The sequence below is a fragment of the Phacochoerus africanus genome, chromosome 4 (genome assembly GCF_016906955.1).
Source record: "Phacochoerus africanus isolate WHEZ1 chromosome 4, ROS_Pafr_v1, whole genome shotgun sequence".
NCBI classification, from domain to species: Eukaryota; Metazoa; Chordata; class Mammalia; order Artiodactyla; family Suidae; genus Phacochoerus; species Phacochoerus africanus.
The window spans coordinates 43,501,361-43,525,286 of NC_062547.1; the positions used below are offsets into that span (position 1 = coordinate 43,501,361).

Here is a 23,926-nt window from a genome sequence, read left to right on the forward strand (position 1 = left end):
CTCTGCACTCATTTCTTGTCAACATAGTAACATTCTTGGTTCTCAACTCTGATATGAACTCACTGTTGCTTTTCTTTGCATCTCACCCAGGAGTATAGTAGTTTCAGATAATCCTGAATTTCAGAATTGGCCTGTCATTTGCACCTAAAATGTCCAAATAGAGTGTCTGACCTCTAAGTGTTTTTCTTGGAAGGGGTGGATTGCCACTTTTTTAGAGCCCCATCACCATTTCATAGAAGTAAAATGCTTTTGTGAATATAGTATGGCTGTTACTATACTATTTAATATTCAAGTAATTAATAAATAGTATAGTAACAGCCATTCTATAACATATCTTCAGAACAGAGATATGCAGATTCTTTTTTTTTCTTTTTGTCTTCTGTCCTTTTAGGACCACACTCACGGCACATGGAGGTTCCCAGGCTAGGGGTCCAATTGGAGCTGTAGCTGCCAGCTTACACCACAGCCACAGTAACGCCAGATCCTTAACCCACCGAGTGAGGAGGTCAGGGATCAAACCCTCAACCCCGTGGTTCCTAGTTGGATTCATTTCCGCTGCGCCACGATGGGAACTCCCCTATCATGCAAATTTTAGATATATACAAAGTTAGACAACATAATGGCCTCCATAAATGAATCCTATCACATATCTTCAACAATCATTACCTTAGGACTAATCTCCTTTGATGTGTATTAACTAGGATATTTCTAGGTGTAGATATGTTTTTATTTTTTTTCTGTTTAGGATTCTCGAATCTATGGATCAGCAACTTTCTTCAGTTCTGAATTTTATTATGATTTCTTTTCAAATTCACTACTTCTCTAACTGTTTAACCCATTTGTTTGATTTTTAATTTTGATTATTATATTTTTCACTTCTATTTGAGTTTTGTTGTTTGTTTGAATCATAATCCAGGAAAGACACAAGACTGCCAAGATCAATGAGGAAAGAATAGTTTTTTTCAACAAATGGTGCTAGGACAATTACATAACCACATACAAAAAAGAGAAGTAGGATTCATAATATATACAAAAATTAATTCAAAATGGATCAAAGACACAGTGGGGAGGAGAGTGGGGAGCGAGAGATTGGGAGTTTGGGATTAACAGATGCAAACTATTATGTAGAGAATGGCTAGCAGTTCCCTAATGGCATAGTAAGGATCCAGTGTTGTCACTGCTGTGGCTTGAGTCAATGCTATGGCTTGGATTTGATCCCTGACCCTGGAACTTGTGCATGCCGTGGGTACGGCCAGAAAACCAGAGTGGATAAACAACAAAGTCCTACCATATAGCACAGGGATGTATATTCAATATCCTGTAATAAGCCATCATGGAAAGGAATATGAAAAAGAATATATATGTGTGTATAACTGAATCACTTTGTTGTACAATGGAAATTAACACATTGTAAATCAACTATATACTTCAATAAAATAAATTTTTTATGATTTTTATTGTTTCCATTATAGCTGGTTTATAGTGTTCTGTCAGTTCTCTACTGTACAGCAAGGTGACCCAGTTACACATACATGTATACATTATTTTTTCGATAAAATATTTATTTTTGTCTTTTCTAGGGCCGTACCCACGGCACATGGAGGTTCCCAGGCTAGGGGTCCAAGCAGAGCTGTAGCCGCCGGCCTACACCACAGCCACAGCAACACAGAACCCAAGCTGTGTCTGCGACCCACACCACACCAACGCTGGATCCCCAACCCAGTGAGCGTGGCAGGGATCAAACCTGCAACCTCATGGTTCCTAGTCAGATTCGTTAACCACTGAGCCATGACAGGAACTCCTAGACAAGGTTTCTTAAGTATGTCACAAAAAGTACAAGCAACAAAAGAAAAATAGATAAATTGTGTTTCATCAAAATTAAAAACTTCTGTGCATCAAAGGACACTTTTTTTTTTTTTTTAATCTTTTTGGCTGTGTCCATGACATGTGGAAGTTCCCAGGCCAGGGATCAAACCCGAGCCACAGCAGTGACAATGCCAGATCCTTAATCTGCTGCACCACCAGGCAACTCCAAAGGACACTTCCCCCTTTTTTGGCCACCCTGTGGCATGTGTAGTTTCTGGGCCAGGGATCAGATCTGAACCACAGTTGCAACCAACACTGCAGCTCCTAAAGGACACTTTTATTTATTTATTTATTTGTCTTTTTAGGGCCACACCCGAGGTACATGGAGGGTCCCAGGCTAGGGGTTGAATCAGAGTGGTAGCCCCTGGCCTTCACCACAGCCACAGCAACACGCGATCCAAGCCACGTCTGCAACCTACACTACAGCTCACAGCAATGCCGGATCCTTAACCCACTGAGTGAGGCCAGGGATCAGACCTTCGTCCTCACAGTTGCTAGTCAGATTTGTTTCTGCTGAGCCACAATGGGAACTCTCCAAAGGACACTATTAATAAGTAAAAAGATAACTTCCAGGATGGGAGAGTATATTCACAAGTCAAATCTGATAAGGATCTTGCTATCTTGAATACATAAAGAACTCTTAAAACTCAACAGAAAGCAAACACAAATTATCAGTCATCATATCACTCATATTTTTTAAATGTGTTTGTGAGGCTGTGGAGAAATTGGAGTCCTCAGGTATTGCTGATGGAAACGTAAAATGGTGCAGCTGCTGTGGAAAACACTTCAGCAGTGATCAAAAATTTAAACAGAGTTAACCCTGTGACCCAGCAATTCATTTATATATAATCTCCAAGAGAACTGAAAACAGATACTCAAGAATGTTCCCTTGTGGTGTAGCAGTTTAAGGATCCAGTGTTGTCAGAGCTGTGGCACAGGTCACAACTGTGTTGCTGGTTCAATCCCTGGCCCCAGAACTTCCATATGCGGCAGGTGTGGCAAAAAAAAAAAAAAAAAGTAATCAAATACTAGTACACAAATGTTCATGGCATTATTTATAGTGGCCAAAAAGCAGAAATAACCCAAATGTCTATCAACAAATGAATAAATAAATAAAATGTGATATAGCCATATGATGGAATATTATTCAGCCATAATGTATGGAGCATTATGCTGCAACATGGACGAAACTTGAAAAAAAAATTTTTTTTAGGGCCCCATGTGCGGCATATGGAGGTGCCCAGGTTGGGGGTTAAATCAGAGCTGCAGCTGCCAGCCTTTGCCACAGCCACAGGAACACGGGATCCAAGCTGTGTCTGTGACCTACACCACAGCTCACAGCAACACCGGATCCTTAACCCAGGATCCTTAACCCACTGAGCAAGGCCAGCGAATGAACCAGCATCCTTAGATACTAGTCGGATTCATTTCCACTGAGCCACAACAAGAACTGAAAATGTTTTAATGGGAGAAACCACAAAGAAAAGGTCACATATTGTATGATTTCATTTAGATGAAATGTCCAGAATAGGCAAATTCAAGGACACAAAAAGCAGATTAGTGGTTGCCAGGGGCTGTGGGGGAGGAGATACTGGTGAGTGATTGCTTAAAGAATAGAAAGCTTTTTTAACGTGATGAAAATTCCTGAAATTAATGGTGATGGTTGCATAACATTGTAAATGTATGAAAAGGCACTAGGTTATACATTTTCAAATGGTTAAAATAGTGACATTTATGGTATGTGAATTTTACCTCTATAAAACGTTTACAAATTCATAAATCAATTTTCAGAAACCATTTGATCACTGAAACTCTGCCTTTAACAAATGTGTTAACAGTGCCTTTAGATAGTAAAATTATAATTTCTTTTTTTGTCTTTAAAAAATAAGGGTTTTGTTTTTTTGTTTTTTCCTTTTCTAGGGCCGCTCCTGTGGTATATGGAGATTCTCAGGCTAGGGGGTCTAATTAGAGCTATGGCCGCAGGCCTACGCCACAGCCACAGCAGCTCGGGTTCCGTGCCACGTCTGCAACCTACACCACAGCTCACGGCAACGCTGGATCCTTAACCCATTGAGCAAGGCCCGGGATCGAAAGTGCCACCATCATGGTTCCTAGCCTGATTCGTTAACCACTGAGCCACGACGGGAACTCCAGTTTGTAATGAACAAAAAGTTCTCATCATGCGACACATAAAGGCAATAGAAGGTAAATACCATTTCATTAAAATTCACACACATCTTGTTTTTATTATTACTGAATATACAATCATGGAAAGATAAGGTGAACTGAAAACTACTGGAGGGCTTCAACGTGACTAAAACAAAAAACCCTGAAAACAGTTATAATTCCTATACTACGAGTAAACATTCCTATATATCCTTATTAGAAGTGGTCTTTTTACAACTGATTTTTTTCTTTCTTAACCAGAGTGGTATTTTCAAAACAATCCAGCACTGGTATGGGTTATATCTTAGACATATATTATTCCACTGCAAGGTACAACTGTGGTGAGTCGGAAGGTTGAGGGTAAATCATTCCGGCAATGCTGGAGGACTCAAAAAACTCATGTGTAGGAGTTCCTGTCCAGGCGCAGCCAAAAGGAATCCACTAGGAACCATGAGGTTGGGGGTTCAATCTCTGGCCTCGCTCGATGGGTTGAGGATCCTGGCTGCCGTGAGCTGTGGTGTAGGTCGCAGAGGCAGCTCCGATCTGGCGTTGCTGTGGCTCTGGTGGAGGCGGGCAGCTGAAGCTCAGATTGGACCCCTAGCCTGGGAACATCCATATGCCGCGGGTGTGGCCCTAAAAAGCAAAAAACAAAAAACAAAAAGACCTCATGTATAAGTAAGTAAGTGACCTGCCCAAATCACACATAAATGTACTGTAATCCATGCAGTCTTATTCTCAAATCTCTTTCATGTTTGCCAACGCTCTCTCGGACGCGGCTCCGTGAGGCCCCGCACTCCTCCCCTCCCAGCCAAGCGCCCCACCGCCCAAGGTGGGGGAAAGAGTGAAGAGGTCCCAGGTGGATGAGTAGGTACCGGGTAGGGGGTTCGCCAGGGCCTGATTCAAATCGCTAGGCTGATGCTCCGTAGTCAGTGATCCCTCCACTGAAAGGCTAGGATTTGAGGTAAAGAAATGTCATCGCTATCTAGGCGGAGCCACTACCATTACTTACAGTCGCACTCATCACCACTGTAATGTACCTGTGAAATTTTAAGGGAAGGTACAGACTTTCAGAAACTCAGGGCTAAGACAAAGTCTGACGCTGGTGCGAGGACGAAAAACTGCTCATGGCTGAACTTTGGGAGGCCAAGTTCGCTAGGCTGCAAGGGCGCAGATAACGGCCCTACGGGAAGGGACCAAATCTACCAACCCCTGCAGCCGAATCTGCTGCGTGCTTAGTCTCAATCCGGGATCCAAACTGCAGGACTTTGGCGGAGGCAGCACCTTCACAGAGCTCACAGCCCGGACGGGAGACGAACTTTTTCCCGCTCTGGTCAGGCACCGCCCCCCCCGGTACCGATGCATGACGGGACGTGTAGTCCATGTTGAAATGCATTTCGGGTTATGTAGTCACGCCGACGCCAGGAACCACATAGAGCAGCTCCTCCTCCCGCAAGCGAGGACGTGTGAGGTCACTTCCTGCGTGCAGGGTGGCTTCCTGCGGCGCTCCCACCTCCTCTCTCTTTTTCGTTGCCTGACCGCCGCCATCATGGGTCGCATGCACGCTCCGGGGTGAGCTCGGGTTTGCAAGTGGGCTGCAGGGCTGGGTCCTGGGGTTGGGTAAAGAGGGAGTGTGGGCAGCGGGCCGAGGGGGTGAGGTTTGGGTTTGCTGTGGTGCGGATCGCGTCCTCACGCCGAGACTTTCTTTCTAGGAAGGGCCTGTCCCAGTCGGCTCTGCCCTACCGCCGCAGCGTCCCCACCGTAAGTGGCTTGCGGGGACCGGGGAGAGGCCGGGAGGGGGTGCCAGTCGTCACTCGAGGGAAGTGGCGCGGGGAGGGAGACCACGTGTGCATAAGTGTGGGGTCTTCAGGGCGGTCAGGACCGCTGTGCTTCGGTTCCATCTCTGATTTTTCGTCTTAAGGCTGCTTTCTTTTCTATAAACAGTGGCTGAAGCTGACGTCTGACGACGTGAAGGAGCAGATCTACAAGCTGGCCAAGAAGGGCCTGACTCCCTCACAGATCGGTGAGTAGTTTTGTCTGATGTAGCCCTTTCCGCCTGGCCTCGTGTAACTTGCTGGAAAAGAGTCTGAGAGTAAATATCTTACACGTGGCTTGAAAATCTTTTCCACCTTTTCCTGGCTTTCTTAATGACCGAGGCCTAGTTTTCATTTGCCGAACTGTCAAGTTCTTACGTGGAAGACGGTAAAGTGATTGAAATGCTCGCCGAAATTTAATGAGTGTTTTCTTTGGGCTGGGTACCCTCTTAGGTGTAAGGTTCTAAGCCCTCGCATATACTGACTTCGATTCTGACAACTATACTAGTGGTTTTCCTATTTTTAGTTAAGGGAACTTAGGCACATTGGGCTATATAATTAGCCCCAAATCACCCAGCTGTTGGTGGTGGCGTTGGAATTAGTTACATTGAGTCTTTGTCCTTTTCTCACAGTTAGATGTGCTTTGGACCTCAGCTGTGTGTGACTTTTGTGCAGATAGCTTTATTCCTCAGATGTTTTTCTGCTATGTGGTTCTGGATCCCCAGAATACAGAAGTAAAAAAAAGGGCAACATGTCTACTCTCCTGGAGTTTATAGTTTGGTGGAGGTATCACATACAAATAGGAAATAAATAATAGGCTGTCAAGCAGTCAGATGGTGCTATTTCGAAGAACCTCTTTGATTTTTTTTGTTGGTGGTGGTGGTCTGTAATCCAGCAAGCTCACTGTGATGATGGTCTTCCAACATTCGCAGTTTCCACCAGAAGGGGTTTTCCTTAGTGTTGGGTAAACCTTCCTTGGATGTCTGAGTGAGCTTTGCATGCCTTCTCATATTGGTGTCTGATTGTATAAAAGTAAGTCCTGTTTTTACAAATGAGAAACTGGGAAAGTGACTAGATCTTAGACCCTGACATCACATGCTTCAGTTTGTGTGTATGGTGTGGGAATTTCTGTTACTTCTTTTCAGGTGTGATCCTGAGAGACTCACACGGTGTTGCACAAGTACGTTTTGTGACAGGCAATAAAATCTTGAGGATTCTTAAGTCCAAAGGACTTGCTCCTGATCTTCCTGAGGATCTCTACCATTTAATTAAGAAAGCTGTTGCTGTTCGAAAGCATCTTGAAAGGAACAGAAAGGTAAGAGAACAGAACTGTACTACTGTATTTCAGTAAAACACAGTCTATCTGATTTGAATTATCTAAGATGATTTAGGGCACAAACAATGTACAAGGTAGTTGGTTGAAATAAAAATTCTTCCAGAGCGAGGCTCCCTAGATGCAACACATTCAGTTGGTTGAAAATGTTGAGGTGTTTATTTTCAGCTTGTTAAGTCTTCTATTTCAAAGCTTTAAATTCCTTTAGGGACTTAATCTAGTCACAGGAACCCTAGCCTCTGATTCTGTTAAGGGGCACTGGCTTACTTTTCATTAAAGTGCATGGGGTCTAAACACTCTGCTGTTAAAATAATGTTAGTTATTCGTGGTTTACCTGAATTCTGCCCATTTTTATTTTTAGGATAAAGATGCTAAATTCCGTCTGATTCTGATTGAGAGCCGTATTCACCGGTTGGCTCGATATTATAAGACCAAACGAGTCCTTCCCCCAAATTGGAAATAGTAAGTATGAGCCCTTTTTGTTAAAAAGAACAGGAGTTGGCTAGATACTGAATATATTAAACATAGTAAAAGGTCCGGCAGCATTTTAGACTGAAGCTATATGGTCAACTACGCTTTGTCATTGTAGCAAGAAAACAGCGGTAGACAAAAACTGGTGGGCAGGTGTGGCTGGTTCCATTGAAACTTTATTTAGAAAGACCAGCAAAGGGTCTAGTTCTGTAATCTACTGATTCAGAACACAAACAGGCCTTTTTAATCAATCTTAGGTTCGTTCTTAGGTCTACTCCCAGGTGTTTGTGTTGTATGAATTTTTGCATCGATTGCTCACTATGATGATTGATTTCCAAACATTCGCAGTTTCCACCAGAAAGGTTTTTCTTTATGTTGGCCAGTTCTTCCTTGGATGTCTGAGTGAGCATCTTCATTATGCTTGAGCTCAATGAACTGATTAAGGAACTGATCAGTTAGGTGTATTTTATTTTATATATCCGGGGTTTATTTTAGCTGTTAGGAAATTGCTCCATTAGTTTCGGGAGATTCTGTGAATGAATATGAGGGACTTCTGTTAATTCAGTTCTTCTTCCCTTTCCTTTTTTTCTTTTCAGCGAGTCATCCACAGCCTCTGCCCTGGTTGCATAAACTTGTTGGTTTTATGCAAAACAATAAAATCATTGTTTAATTAGAAGTATGTTTTGTATTTCTTTCCTTAAAAATTGTGTTCATCTTTTTCGATGTTAAAGTGTTTTAGCATAATTAGGATTGTGTGATTTCACAGGCAGCAATAAGATAGCATCCATCCATTGCATCCCTTCACTGCTCAACTAGTTGAGCAGTTTATAGTTTCAAAAGTAGTTGATGTTCACAAGGCTGGGCCCAGTGGGTGTTGGTAGAGACTAAAGTAATGGTTTATTCTGATCTACTGCAATGATTCTTGGCACATGGAGTTCCCAGGCCAGGGATCAGATCCCAGCTGCAGCTGCAGCACCAGATTCTTTGCACTGTGCTGGGCCAGGGATCGAACCTGCATCCTGACACAGTGGATTCACTGCTGATCCCACTGCACCACAAAGGAGCTCTTGGTTTATTGTTTTGATGTCATGATAAAGATGTTTCTCAGTAATTTTAATGTATTAGAGGTAGATCTATGATGTTATCCATAGTGTGTGTGGAGGAGGGCATCTTTAGTTTGGAGGGAACTTGAAAGCAGTATTTGATCCAGTCTTGTGGGTGAGGGTGAAGATGAGGAAGAAAGGCTTTAGGGAATGCAAAGAACTATCTGAGATGAGCTCCACTTCCTGACCCTTGCAATGTTTGGGCAAGTTAAAATTTACTTAGCTGGGTGTTGTCAGAATGTTTCATTTAATTCTTAAAACCAAATGAGGTACATGGGTAATCCTGTGTGAGAGGCAAGTCTTGAAAACTGGATTGAGTTCAAGGATGTAGGACCAGTAAGTGATAAACATGTCTGGCTGGTTTATTCCTTCAGGATTTGGAAATTTCAAGCAAGCCATGTGGCGGTACCACCTTTTTCTAAGGGTTTATCACTTGAGTAAGTGTTTAATAATAAACTTTACCCAAAGCAGTAATCAGAACTGGTTGAAATCATAGGCAAAGTCCTTTGTTCTTGCTTTTTTTGGGTGGGGGGACACCTTCGTTGTATCAAGAGTCCCAGGCTAGAGGTCACATCGGAGCTGTCGCTACTGGCCATGCCACAGCAACGTAGGATCTGAGCCATGTCTGGGACCTGCACCACAGCTCATGGCAACACCGGATCCTTAACCCACTGAGCAAGGCTGGGAATCGAACCTACATCCTCATGGATGCTAGTCCTTAACCCCTGAGCCACGACAGGAACTCCAGAGTTCCTTATGAGACCAATGTAGCATTAATACCCTGGGGGATGCTGGGCTCTGGAGGCGTAGCTCCACCCTCATTTCCTTTTTTTGTGTGTGCTTTTTAGGGCCACACCTACGGCACATGGACATTCCCAGGCTAGTGGTCTAATCGGAGGTACATCTGCCGGCCTGTGCCACAGGCACAGTAACGTGGGATCTGAGCTGAGTCTGCAGCCTGTGTACACCACAGCTCATGGCAATGCTGAATACTTAACCCGCTGATGGAGGCCAGGGATTGAACCCAAAATCTCGTGGTTCCTAGTCAGATTTGTTTCGCTGCGCCATGATGGGAACCTCACACAGGTTTTTTTGTTTGGTGCAATACAGCATGTGGAAGTTCCTCGTCAGGAATTGAATCTCAGCTGCTGCAGTCGCATTCTTAGCCCACTGTGCCACAGCAGGAACTCCCATATATTTTATATTTTGTAAAACTACCTTTCAAATGTGTATTGATAAGTACTCAAAAAGTGTATGAGAATGTCTTTTTTTGGGGGAACTACACATGTGGCATATGGAAGTTCCCAGGCTAGGGGATAAATTGTAGCTGCAGCTGCTGGCCTACACCGCAGCCACAGCGATGCCAGATCTGAGCCATGTCTGTGACCTACACCATAGCACACAGCAACACCAGATCCTTAACCTACTGAGAGAGGCCAGGGATGGAACTTGCATCCTCATGGATACTAATCAGATTTGTTACCACTGAGCCACGACAGGAACTCCAAGAATGTCATTTCTTTACATCCTTTGAAAATTTTTTATACTTATGTTAAGACAGGCAATAATATTCTGCTTTTTTATTTTTCTTTTTAGGGCTACACCTGTGGCACATAGAAGTTCCCAGGCTAGAGGTTGAATCAGAGCTATAGCCTCCGGCCTACACCACAGCAACAAGGATCTGAGCCACATCTGCAGACTACACCACAACTCACAGCAATGCTGGATCTCCAACCTGCTGATCGAGGCTGGGGATCAAACCCATATCCTCATGGGTACTAGTCGGATTCATTCCTGCTGCGCCACAATGGGAACTCCATGATATTCTGCTTTACCTCTTTGATGACTTATGAATATCTTTAGTTTACTTTTGGTGAATTGCCTACTTATGCCCTATTCCAGTTTCTCTTCTGGGACATTGTTATTAACCTTTCATCTGTTACAAATATTTTCCCCAATTCTCTGTCTTGGTGTTCCTGTCGTGGCTCAGTGGTTAACGAGGCACGACATTATGAGGACGTGGGTTCAATCCCTGACCTTGCTCAGTGGGTTAAGGATCCAGCATTGCTGCAAGGTGAACTGTGGTGTAGTTCTCAGACACAGCTTGGATCCCGTGTTGCTGTGGCATAGGCCAGCAACTGCAGCTCCTGTTAGACACCTAGCCTGGCAACTTCCATATGCCACAAGTGCGGCCCTAAAAAGACAAACAAGCCAATTCTCTGTCTTTTGATCTTATTTATGGTATTTTTGCTATAGAAGTTTGAAGAACTTTATTGATACCGTCCCTGGTGTTTTTCCCTAATGATTTTTTTCTTTTTTAAATGGATTAGTCTAATTAATTTTCTTTTTTCTGTCTTTTAGGGCCCCACACACGGCAAAGGGAGGTTCCCAGGCTTGGGGTCGAATTAGAGCTACAGCTGCCGGCCTACACCAAAGCAACACCAGATCCAAGCCATGTCTGTGACCTACACACAGCTCATGGCAATGCCGGATCCTTAACCCACTGAGCAAGGCCAGGGATCAAACATGCGTCCTCATGGATACTAGTCAGATTTGTTTCCATTGAGCCATGACAGGAACTCCTAATTAAATTTTTTTTTTAATGGCTGCACCTCTGACATATGGAGGTTTCCAGGCTAGGGGTCAAATTGGAGCTGTAGCTGCTGGCCTACGCCACATCCACAGTAACGCCAGACCAGAGCTGCAACGCTAGATCCATAACCCATTCAGCAAGGCCAGGGATTGAACCCAAATCCTCGTGGACAGTAGTTTGGTTCCCAACCCACTGAAACACAATGGGAACTCCAGGGCAACCATTTCATCTCAGCTATTTTTCTGACATATAACGTTGGGGGGCAGGGGGGTCCAAACCCATGGCATATGAAAGTTCTTGGGCCAGGGATTGAATCCGAGCCACAGCTGCAGCCTGTGTTGGAGCTGTGACAATGCCAGGTCCTTTAACCCACTGCCCTGGGCTGAGGATTGAGCCTGCAACTCCACAGCAACCAGAGCCATGACAGTCAGATTCTTAACCCACTACCCTATGGCAGTACTCCTTGTTTGCTTTTTAATTGAAGTTCACATATTACAAAAGTCATCATTTAAAGTGAACAATTCAGTGACGTTTAGTACATTGTGCATCCACCACGCCGATCTACTTCTGAAATATCTTCATCACCTTGAAATAAAACCATGTACTTGGGAGTTCCCACTGTGGCTCAGCAGGTTAAGAACCCAACACAGTGTCCATAAGGATGTGGGTTCAATCCCTGACCTTGCTCAGTGGGTTAAGGATCTGGCATTGCTGTGAGCTGCAGCATAGGTTGCAGATGCAGCTCGGGTCCTGTGTTGATGTGGCTGTGGCTGTGGCTGGCAACTGCAGCTCCAATTCTACTCCTAGCCCAGGGACTTCCACATGCCACAGGTGGGGCCTTAAAAAACCAGAAACTAGGAGTTCCCATCGTGGTGCAGTGGTTAACGAATCTGACTAGGAACCATGAGGTTGCAGGTTCAATCCCTGGCCTCACTCAGTGGGTTAAGGATCCGGCGTTGCCGTGAGCTGTGGTGTAGGTCGCAGACACAGCTCGGATCCCGAGTTGCTGTGGCTCTGGCATAGGCCAGTGGCTGCAGCTCTGATTCGACCCCTAGCCTGGGAATCTCCATATGCCACAGGAGGGGCCCTAAAAAGGCAAAAAGACAAAAAAACAAAAAACCCAGAAATTAATAAAGCAGTTATTCCTGGAGTTCCATTGTGGCTCAGGTGGAAGGGAATCTGACTAGTATCCATGAGGATTCAGGTTTGATCCCTGGCCTTGCTCAGTGGGTTTAAGGATCTGGAGTTGCTGTGGTTGTGGTGTAAGCCGGCAGCTACAGCTCCAATTTGGCCCCTAGCCTGGGAACCTTCATATGCCACGAGTACAGCCCTAAAAAGACAAAAAGACAAAAAAAACCATTATTCCTCATTCTTCTCTCCTCCCAACCCTGGACAACCACCAGTCTGCATTCTGTTCCTATGGGTTTACCTATTCAGAATACTTCATATAAATGGAAGCATATAATATATGACCTTTACTTTTACTTATTTTTGGCTGCACCCATGGCATAGGGAAGTTCCAGGGCCAGGGGTCAAATCTGAGTTGAAGCTGCAACCTACACTGCCGGTGGCAATGCTGGATCCTTTAACCCAGTGCACTAGGCAGGGGATGGTACCTGAGCTCCACAGTGACCCGAGCAGCTGCAGTCAGATCTTTAACCCACTGCACTACAGTAGGAACTCCAATGTATGACTTTTATTTTATTTATTGTTGTATTAGGGCTGCACGTGCGGCATTATAGAAGTTCCCAGGCTAGTGGTCAAATCAGAGCTGTAGCTGCTGGCCTATACCACAGTCACAGCAACGCCAGATCCAAGCCACATTTGTGACCTACACCACAGCTCATGGCAATGCCAGATGCTTAACCCGCTGAGCAAGGCCAGGGATTGAACCCACATCCTCATGGATACTATTCAGGTTTGTTACCACTGAGCCATGATGGGAATTCCCTGACTTTTAATGTCTGTTTTTCAGTCTGTCATTTGGAGAGAGGTCGCTCATGTTGTAGCACGTATCTTTGTAATTCGTTTTTATGTATTTGTTTGTTTATTGGCTGCACTCCCAGCATGCAGAAGTTCCCATGCCAGAGATCAAACCCACCCCATAGCAGTGACCCAAGCCACATCGGTGACAACGCTGGATCTTTAACATGCTGATTCACCATGGAGTTCTAATTTTGATCGCTGAATAATATCCACGGTATGTGTATACCATACTTTGTTTATGCGTTCATCAGCTGATGGATATTTGGATTCCTTCCACCTGCTATGAAAGTTCACATCCATGACTTATTTTCAGTTCTTTTGGATGCATATTAGAAGTGGAACTGCTCTAAGTAATAGTCCTATATTATGATTTCTTGATTTTTAGTTTATACCTCTTCATCTGGAATTCTCATAATTATATAATGTTTATATACAATAGGTATGATTCTATAAATGTTTCTATAAATACATATATTTACAGAAAATGTAATTATCTTGTTCCTCCATCTGCTTAGTTTTCTATGTCCCTGTCTCCAATTCATTCCCAAATGTTGAGCCATAGTTTAAATCTCAATATATTCAGTTAAGTTTACTTATTTGGTGTGATATCTTTCCCAGAACCCTCATCCTCTGCCTCAACTCAGATTACTCTTGAGACCTATAGTTGTGGGGTCTCCTTTTCCCACCTATATGCAATTCTTTGCCTCCAGTATCAGAGTCCCTCTTTCTTTGGCTGTATCTGTGTGCAGTCTCTGGAAGTTCCACAGGTGCAGCAACACCTGATCCTTAACCCATGGTGCCAAGCCAGGAATCGAACCTGTGCCTCAGCAATGACCTGAGCCACAACAGAGACAACAATGGCTCCTTTAAGAAAAAAAAAAACTCAATGAATTTTATTATATTTATAGTTGTACAATAATCATCACAACCCAATTTTATAGCATTTCCATTCCAAACGCCTAGTGCATCCCCCCAAACTGTCTCCTTTGGAAACCATAAATTTTTCAAAGTCTGTGGGTCAGTATCTGTTCTACAAAGAAGTTTATTGTATCCTTTTTTTAGATTCCACATATAAGTGATAGCATATAACGTTGGTGTCTCACTAACTTCATTTAGCATGGTAATTTCTAGGTTCATCCGTGTTACGGCAAATGCCGTTATTTCATTTCTTTTTATGGCTGAGTAATATTCCATGTGTATATGTACCATATCTTCTTTATCCACTTCTCTGTTGATGGACATTTAGGTTGCTTCCATGTCTTGGCTATTATATATAGTGCTGTGATGAACATTGGAGTACATGTGTCTTTTTGAATCGTGGTTTTCTCTGGATAGATGCCAGGAGTGGGATTGCTGGATCAAATGGTAATTCTATTTTTAGTTTTTTGAGGAATCTCCATACTGTTTTCCATAGTGGTTGCACCAATGTACATTCCCACCAACAGTGTAAAGGGGTTCCCTTTTCTCCACACCCTTCCAGCATTTATTGTTTGGAGTCTTTTTGATGATGGCCATTCTGGCTGGTGTAAGGTGGTACCTCATAGTAGTTTTGATTTTTAGTGATGTTGAACATCTTTTCATGTGCTTTGGCCATCTGTATGTCTTCTTTGGAGAATTGTCTGTTTAGATCTTCTGCCCATTTTTGGATGGGGTTGTTTGTTTTTTTTTTTTTGGTATTGAGCTGCAGGAGGTGTTTATAAATTTTGGAGATTAATACCATGTCAGTTGCTTCATTTGCAAATATTTTCTCCCATTCTGTGTGTTGTCTTTTTGTTTTGTTTAGAGTTTTCTTTGCTGTGCAAAAACTTTTAAGTTTAATTAGGTCCCATTTGTTTATGTTTGTTTTTATTGTCATTACTCTAGGAGGTAGATCTGAGAAGATATTGCTGTGGTTTATGTTGGAGAGTGTTTGGCCTACATTTTCCTCTAAGAGTTTTATAGTATCTAGTCTTATATTTAGGTCTTTAATTCATTTTGAGTTTATTTTCATGTATGGTGTTAGGAAGTGTTCTAATTTCATTCTTTTACATGTAGCTGTCCAATTGTCCCAGCACCACTTATTGAATAAGCTGTCTTTTCTCCATTGTATATTCTTGCCTCCTTTGTCATAAATTAGTCGACTGTAGGTGCATGGGCTTAATTCTGGGCTTTCTATCCTGTTCCACTGATCTGTATTTCTGTTTTTGTGCCAGTACCACATGGTTTTGATGACTGTAGCTTTATAGTATAGTCTGAAGTCAGGGAGCCTGATTCCTCCAGCTCTATTTTTCTTTCTCAGGATGGCTTTGGCTATTATGGGTCTTTTGAGCTTCCAAACAAACAACACTGGGTCCTTAACCTGCTGTACCACAGCAGGAACTTCCATCCCTATATCTGCACCATACATCTTCTTCATTCTTGGTTTGCTCCTTCCTTTTGGAGAAACATCACCTAGTAGCTCTCAAAGAAGGGGCTTAATCCCTGTACCACATTTCTTCCCTATTTATACTAACTCTGAGGTAATTTCACCTAACCTGTGGCTTTAAATGCTTTATTAGAGGTTATAACATTAAAATTTCTAAGTCCAGTGCAGACCTTCTCTGAACTCTAGTCTTAGATATGCACCTGCCTCTTCAGTATCCCCACCTGGATCTCTAACACATACATAGACTTCATTTATCCCAAAATGAACTCTTGATTTTTCCAGCACAAACCTGTTCTCTCCTAAGACATTTCCATCTTAGTAAATGACAACTTGATTTATCCTCAGACCAAAAACCTTGAGTTATCCTTGCCTTTTTTCTCTTATACCATATGTCCACTTGGTCAGCAAATCCTCTTGGTTCAATCTTTACAATATATCCCCCAATTTAACCCCTTATCACCTCTACTATAAACACCCTAGTCCGAGTCACTTTCTCTGACCCTTACTGTTGTAAAAGCCTCCTCCTAACTCTTCTCTCTTTTACCACCTGTGAGCCCCACCTAGGTCTTTTCTACATCCAGTCTCTAGAGTGGTCTTTTAAAATCTAAGTCACATGGGAGTTCCCATTGTGGCTCAGCACGTTAAGAACATGGCTAGTATCCATGAGGATGGATTCAATCCCTAGCCTCACTTAGTGGGTTAAGGATCTCGTGTTGCCACCAGCTGCAGTGTAGGTCGCAGATGCAGCTCAGATCTGGCACCTCTGTGGGTGTGGCTTAGGCTGGCAGCTGCAGCTCCGATTCCTCCTAGCCCAGGAAACTTTCATATGCGGCAGGTGCGGCCCTAAAAAAACAAACAAATAATCTAAGTCACAGGGTATTCCACATGTTCAAAAACCTCCAGTGGTTTCCCATTTCCTTCAGAATCAAATTTAAAGCCCTTACCTTGCCCTACGAGGGTGTGTTAGGCAGGATCCTGGCAGGAAAACACGTGGCTATCATACTCAAATTGAGGAATTTGGAGAGTGTGTACCAAAGGACATCTGGACAAAGGTGTAAGTGGGGTTTAGGAAGCCACAAGGCACACTGTGTGGTTCCCTGGAGCTGGCAACCATGGGGAAGGCATTAGGCACTCACATTCCCAGCCTGAGCAGGTCCCCTGGCAGAAGATGGATGAGGCCCTCAGTAAAAATGCCTCCTGCCCTCAGCTTTGTTGCACGTACATCCCATTGGCCAAACCTTAGGAAGTCAGAGGTCAAGGGAGCCTGTTGACAGGGTCCATGAACATCAGCTTCCCAGGCAGCTGAGCAGGGTAGAGAGTGGGTCAGGGGAGGACAAAGGCAAAGGTATATGTATATCCAATACAAACGGCCCCTGGATCCAGCCTCGCATCTCCCACCACCCTTCCCCATCACGCTGGCCTGGTTTCACCCTCTTCCCTTGTCCATTCCTCTTCCTGGAAGCCTTTTCCCATGGACATCTTCACGGCTTGCTCCCTCACTGAAGTCTCTGTTCAACTGTAGCCTCGACCAGAGAGGTCCTATCTAAAAGAGCTCCCTTCCACCCAGTGCTCCATCCCTCAGTCCTGCTGCTCTTCTGAGTGCTGGTTACTACCTGGCATATTGTGTTGATATTTTCAGATGATAAGAAAGCTCCACTAGGAGTTCCCTGGTGGCCTTGTAGGTTAAGGATCTGGCATTGTCACTGCTGTGGCATGAGTTTGACCCTTGACTGGGAACTTCTGCATGCCACAGATAAGGCCCCCCCCCCCCAAAAAAAAGCCCCATTAGAGCAAGGGCCTTATTTGTTCACTGCTATAACTATAGTATTTAGAATAATGTCTGGCACATAGTAGGTTCACAGTAAATATTAGTTAAATGAATGCACACAAGTAATGAGTAAAAACTTGAGAACTTGGAAAAAGTCTTTTTTCAATTTATTGTTGACTGATAGAATTTGGGAATAGACTCTAGGTTAGAAATGATTTTTCCCAAAAAGTTTTAGCATTGCTTATTGTTTCTAACTAAAAACAACCAAAAGCTTCTCTTCAGAAGTCAGATGCTTTATGATTCCCACGCTGTTTGTAACCTGGTTTATTTTTTATTTTTCCCCTTCTTTTCTTGACCTGATGCTTTTAGGATCATCTCTTTATTGCTTAGTGTTTTGAGATTTGCAATAATACCTTGGTTTTATCTTTTTTCATTTGTTCTTCAAGGTACCCAGTGAGCTATTTTAGTTTCAAAATTGGCTTGCTGTTCTGGGAAATTTTCTTGAATTATTCCTTTAATATTTCTTCCACACTGTTTTCTATATTCTTTTTTTGTTTGTTTGCTTGTTTTTGGTTTTTTTGTTTGCTTGTTTTGGTCCTTTTAGGCCATGCCCTTGGCATATAGAGGTTCCCAGGCTAGGGTCCAATCAGAGCTGCAGCTGCCAGCCTATACCACAGCCAAAACAATGTCAGATCTGAGTCATGTCTGCAACCTACACCACAGCTCATGGCAATGCCGGATCCTTAACCCACTGAGTGAGGCCAGGGATCAAACTTGAGTCCTCATGGATCCTAGTCAGATTTGTTTCTGCTGAGCCACAATGGGAACGCCTACATTCTTTGTAATTAATTATTTGTATATTAGATTTCTGGAGTGACCTCTAATTTTTAAAATCTTTTACCAACTATCATCCATCACTTTTCCTACTTTCTGAGAGGTTTCAACTTCCAGTCCTCCTAAGTTTTCCCCATTAATACCTTTATATTTTAAAAAATTTAGTTATTTTTTCTTTTTATGGCCACACCACACCTTGGACATAGTAAGTTTCTGGGCTATGGGTTGAATCAGAGCTGCAGCTACAGCCTACGCCATAGCCACAGCAACACCAGATCTGAGCTGCATCTGTGACCTACCCCATAGCTTGCAGCAATGAGGGATCCTTAACCCACTGAAGCCAGGGATCAAACCTGCACCCTCACAGACACAATGTTGGGTCGGTCCTTAAACCACTGAGCCACAACGGGAACTTCTTTATTTTTAATTTCCAAAAACCAGTGGTATGTTGGTAAATATTATATGTATACTGGTGAATGTGTGTGTATGTATATGTGTGTATATATATAATATTTACATACATGTATGTTATTATGCTGACAAATGTTTAAGTCTCTAGGAGAGGTGGGGAAAACTGGTTTGTAGTGTTTACCTATTTCTTGGGTGTAAAAACTCCCACTGTGGGTGATTTCAAGCTACCAATAGGATGTCAGTTGTGGAGCTGGGAAATGGTGCTTGGTAATAGACCATTTATATAGTACAGCATTTTTCCCTATATAGATGATAGATGATAATAAATAAAAAATGTAAAATAAGGAAGTGGTGAACTTTGAGTATTTATAACATTTGTTTTGAATATAATTTATCTTCGATATATAATTTTTTTTTTTTTTTTAAATAGCAGCACCTGTGGCATATGGAAGTTCTGGGGACAGGGATTGCAGCTGCGGCAACACTGGATCCTTTAACCCACTAGGCCAGGCTGGGGATTGACTCTGTACCACTGGAGTGACCCAAGCCACTGCAGGAGGATTCTTAACTCACTGGGCCACCGAGGGAACTCCCATAATTTAATTTTTAATAATGCATCATGCTTAACTGGCTTGTAGAATACCTCAGACAGTAACAGTTGGCCCTTGTGAGCCCTTATGAGCCAGATCCAGCTCACCACTGCTCAGAACTCATCTTTGTTTTCTGAACTTTCAATTGATAGAAACCTATTGTCTCATAGATATATCTTCTCATCTCGGAATACATTAATGATAATCTTAAACTTTCTCTCCCTCTACATTGTCTGTCTTCTCTAAGCGCCTTTTTTGTTCGTCTTTTATGTTAGAGACCTTCCTCAAATGTCCAGTAATCCTTGTAAGGATCTGAATTATGTCCATTATTTACGGTACAGTATATAGACAGAACAGAATTGCATCCACATGAAGTTACTCGTTCTCACCACTAGGAGGCTATATTGTTGTTGTTGCGGGTGAAGCTAACACTAAATCCTACACCTGCAGCTTCTTATAATTTAAAAGTACTCTCACATTTATTTATTTATTTATTTATTTTGATTTTCACAATTTCCAAAAAAGTTGACTCCGGATTTTTTGGAAGGAGTTTTGGCATAAATTCATTTATTTAATAAAGGTACCTCCATTTTATTTTATTTTGCTTTTTAGGGCCGCACCCACGGCACATGGAGGTTTCAAGGCTAGGGGTCAAATTGGAGCTGTAGCCTCTGGCCTACACCACAGCCATAGCAACGCAGGATCCCAGCTGCATCTGTGACCTACACCACAGCTCATGGCAACACCAGATCCTTAACCCACTGAGCAAGGCCAGGGATCAAACCTTCATCCTAATGGATGCTAGTCAGATTTGTTAACCACTGAGCCATGACAGGACCTCCTACCTCTATTTTCAAAGTGAGTAAATTGAAGCTCACTAAAGGTAACCTAAAGGCCATTAGGATGCCTCGTGTTCCTATTGCTACACCTCCATGTCTCTTACCTATTTTCTCAGTTTTTAAAATTTTATTTATTTATTTATTTTGTCTTTGTCTTTTTAGGTCCACTCCTGTGGCATATAGAGATTCCCAGGCTAGGGGTCTAACTGGAGCTACAGCTGCCGGCCTACACCACAGCCACAGCAATGCCAGATCCGAACCATGTCTGCAACCTACACCACAGCTCACCACAAGACCGGGTCCTTAACCCACTGAGCGAGACCAGGGATCAAACCCATAACCTCATGGTTCCTAGTCAGATTCGTTTCTGCTGCACCACGAAGGGAACTCCAGTTTTTTTTATTTTAAAGAGAAGTCCAAATAATAAAGACTTATATGTTTTTCTAGAGAAATCAATTTAAAAATTATTAACAGCAACACTTCAGTTAAATCCTAATGTATGCCAATATAGCCATTATATAAATCAAGAAATTTTTTAAATTAAATTTTTAAAAAATTTGAAGTATAGTTGATTAGACATGTGTTAATTTCTGCTGTATAGCAAAGTGACTCAATATACACATATATACATTCTTTTTAATATTTTTTCCATTGTGGTTTATCCCAGGACATTGAATATAGTTCCCTGTGCTATTACTCAATAGGACCTTGTTGTTTATCCCTGCCATGTGTAATAGTCTGCACCTACTAACAGCAAACTCCCAGTCCATCCCTCCCCTACCTCTCTTCCCACTTGGGAACCACAAGTCTGTTCTCTATGTCTGTGAGTCTGTTTCAGTTTGGTAGGTAGGTTCATTTGTGCCATATTTTATTTTATTTTTGTTTAATTTATTTATTTATTTTTGTCTTTTTTTGCCTTTTCTAGGGCCACTCCCATGGCATATGGAGGTTCCCAGGCTAGGGGTCTAATTGGAGCTGTAGCTGCCAGCCTACACCACAGGCACAACAACGTGGGATCCGAGCCACATTGGCAACCTACACCACTGCTCATGGCAACGCCAGATCCTTAACCCACTGAGCAAGGCCAGGGATCAAACCCTCAACCTCATGGTTCCTAGTCAGATTCGTTAATCACTGCGCCACAACAGGAACTCCCGTAGATAGGTTCATTTGTGCCATATTTTAGATTCCACATATAAGTGATACCATATGGTATTTGTCTTTTTCTTATTTCATTTAGTATGATAATTTCTTGGTTATCCATGTTGCTGCAAAATGTATTATTTCATTCTTTTTATGGCTGAGTAATACTCCATTATATAAATGTACCACATCTTTATCCCAGCATCCCAGCCTCACTTGTGGCCACACTGCTTCATACACTATTACCTGTTGCTGTGGCTGCAAACACAGTGACACATGTACTAGCAGCTTGGGAATGATAAACACCCAAATCAAGATAGTGGTACTTCCAGGGGGAAGGAGGAGGGTAGGATTGGGCAGGGCTACACAGAGTTTCAACTGTGTCTGCCATGTTTTATTTCACAACCTAGGTGGTAGGTACAAGGGGTTTTGTTATAATCTGTCTTTTTGTATGCCCGACATAATTCATTTAAAAAGACTCTAAGAGGTCTAACGTTATAAAAGCAGTTCATTCACTCCACACATATTTTATTGAGCCCTTTTGTGACAAGCATTCTCCTAGACAATGCTGAAGAGCAATTTAGAGTCTGGACTCATCACTAATTCATTCAAACACATACATTCACTGAGTGCCTGTGATGGGCAAGCTGGGATACCAGATGCTAATAAAATGACTCACACCTGACCCCTCACCTTAAAAGATTGTTAGACCAGTGTGAAGTAGGGCCCATTATTCATTAAGTGTACAAACCTCACAAGGTTGAAAAGGTGTAGATAAAGCGGTAAGAAAACACCACGGATGACATTGTGGCTTAGCAGAAATGAGCCCAACTAGTATCCATGAGGATTTGGGTTTGATCTCTGGCCTTAGTGGGTTGAGGATCCAGCATTGCCATGAGCTTAGGTATAGGTCATAGATGCTGCTTTGATTCCCAGTTGTGTGGCTGTGGCGTAGGCTGGCAGCTGCAGCTTTTATTCACCCCCTAGTTTGGGAACTTCCATATGCTTCAGGCATGGCCCTAAAAAGCAAAAAAAAAAAAAACCCAAAAACAAAACAAAAAAAAACAAGAAAACAAAAACAAAAAAAACCATAGAGGAGTTCCCGTCATGGCACAGCAGAAATGAATCTGACCAGGAACCATGAGGTTGCGAGTTTGATCCCTGGTTTCACTTAGTGGGTTGGGGATCTGGCATTGCCGTGGGCTGTGGGGTAGGTCACAGACACAGCTTGGATCCCACGTTGTTGTGCCTGTGTTGTAGGTCGGCAGCTGTGGCTCCGATTCGACCTCTGGCCTGGAAACCTCCATACGCTGCAGGTTCAACCCTAAAAAGCAAAAACAAACAAAAAACCCATAGAGAATTTGGGAGAGCTTCATAGAGGAGATGGCCGGTAAGTTGGATTTTGAAGGACGTGCCTGGGCGGAGGTGGGGGTGTACTCCAGTGAAGAGCCTCCTCTGCAGAGGGACAAGCATGAGCAAAAAGTATGGAGGTGGGAGTGTGTGCAGTGTGAGGGTCCATTGAGTGTTTGAGTTTGGCTGATGAACTCAGTGGTAGGGAGAGAAAAGTCTGGGAAAGGAGTTAGGTCAACTCCTAGAGGGCTTAGGTGCAGCCCAAGCTGCTGGACTATTCTGCAGGCGACACAGAGCCATTTGTTCTTAGTAAGGCCAGTAGGGCAGGGCAGTGGCAGGCTGCTTGTAGAGCCTGGGTGGGCACAGAGTGGACCTGGGGAGGCAGGAACAGGTGGGAGATCACAGGAGGAGAGTCCACACAACCTACTGTTGAGTTCAGAAGGGGATCATTACAGGTGGCTGTTCAGTTTCTGCTTGAACTCCTCCTCCAGGGGCGGGAAGGTCACTACGCAAAAGGGGTTTGGTTTTTCCTGTTGGGTGGTGGTTCCCCATGTGTCTACGGGGTCTCACACAGAGCTCTGCTTCACAGGACCCTGGCGAGGAGGAAGAAGAGGAGGAAGAACTTGGAAAAGCAGAAAGCATGCTGTCTTTGAGGGGACTGTTCTCTCTGGTTCTGGCAGTCTGTGCCTAAGGGTGAGCCGAGCTGGGGGATGTGGAGAGAGAGGCTGCTTTAGGGCTGTGCTCTTCTCCACTCAGGTACCGAGGTACCGACCAATAGGCTGGAGGCTGGAGCTTCTGGGTTGCCCTGGTGGTGCCACTATGGGAATACTGTGGTGCTGGGCCTGGAATTGAGGGGGAGGGCAGGCTTGGGACAGGGTAACCATCTAGTGCTGGAGGTATGGGACATATGGGATGGTCCTGTGTCACCTGGGGACTTGCTCTGCCAGCCTCTACTCTTCTAGTTCAAGGAAAGGGTACTTTCTACAGACCTGGGGTCTTCTCAGCATGGGCCGTCTGTACTGGCCCTCACATCCCAAACAACCTGGCTTTTGGCTCAAAGATTGGGGCAAGATTGGTCTTCGAGGATGGCTGATTTGATTCCTACTCTCTGAGGGTCTTTAGCCATACCCTCCCCTCTTGCCCTAAATCTCTCCTTCTAACTGTGGCATCACCCGAAATCCCATCATTGGAGAAGTACCCATTTCCCAGAAGGTCTGGCATGGTTGATCACTGGCATTAGTACAGTTATTTAACAGAC

The 23,926-nt window shown here is 43.4% G+C and overlaps 1 protein-coding gene and 2 non-coding genes across 3 annotated transcripts; all 3 read left to right on the forward strand.

The window, feature by feature from the left end:
* Window positions 1-5,481: 5,481 nt before the first annotated feature.
* Window positions 5,482-8,323, forward strand: RPS13 (ribosomal protein S13). Its single transcript, XM_047776197.1, has 6 exons — window positions 5,482-5,601; window positions 5,742-5,790; window positions 5,974-6,052; window positions 6,989-7,158; window positions 7,538-7,638; window positions 8,244-8,323. Exons 1-6 carry the CDS (start codon window positions 5,579-5,581, stop codon window positions 8,275-8,277), a joined length of 456 nt encoding a protein of 151 aa, XP_047632153.1. The 5' UTR covers window positions 5,482-5,578; the 3' UTR covers window positions 8,278-8,323.
* LOC125126628 (small nucleolar RNA SNORD14) lies at window positions 6,744-6,834 on the forward strand. The gene has a single exon (XR_007134723.1). It is a non-coding gene; the product is annotated as a small nucleolar RNA SNORD14 (small nucleolar RNA).
* LOC125126627 (small nucleolar RNA SNORD14) lies at window positions 7,963-8,053 on the forward strand. The gene has a single exon (XR_007134722.1). It is a non-coding gene; the product is annotated as a small nucleolar RNA SNORD14 (small nucleolar RNA).
* Window positions 8,324-23,926: the final 15,603 nt, after the last annotated feature.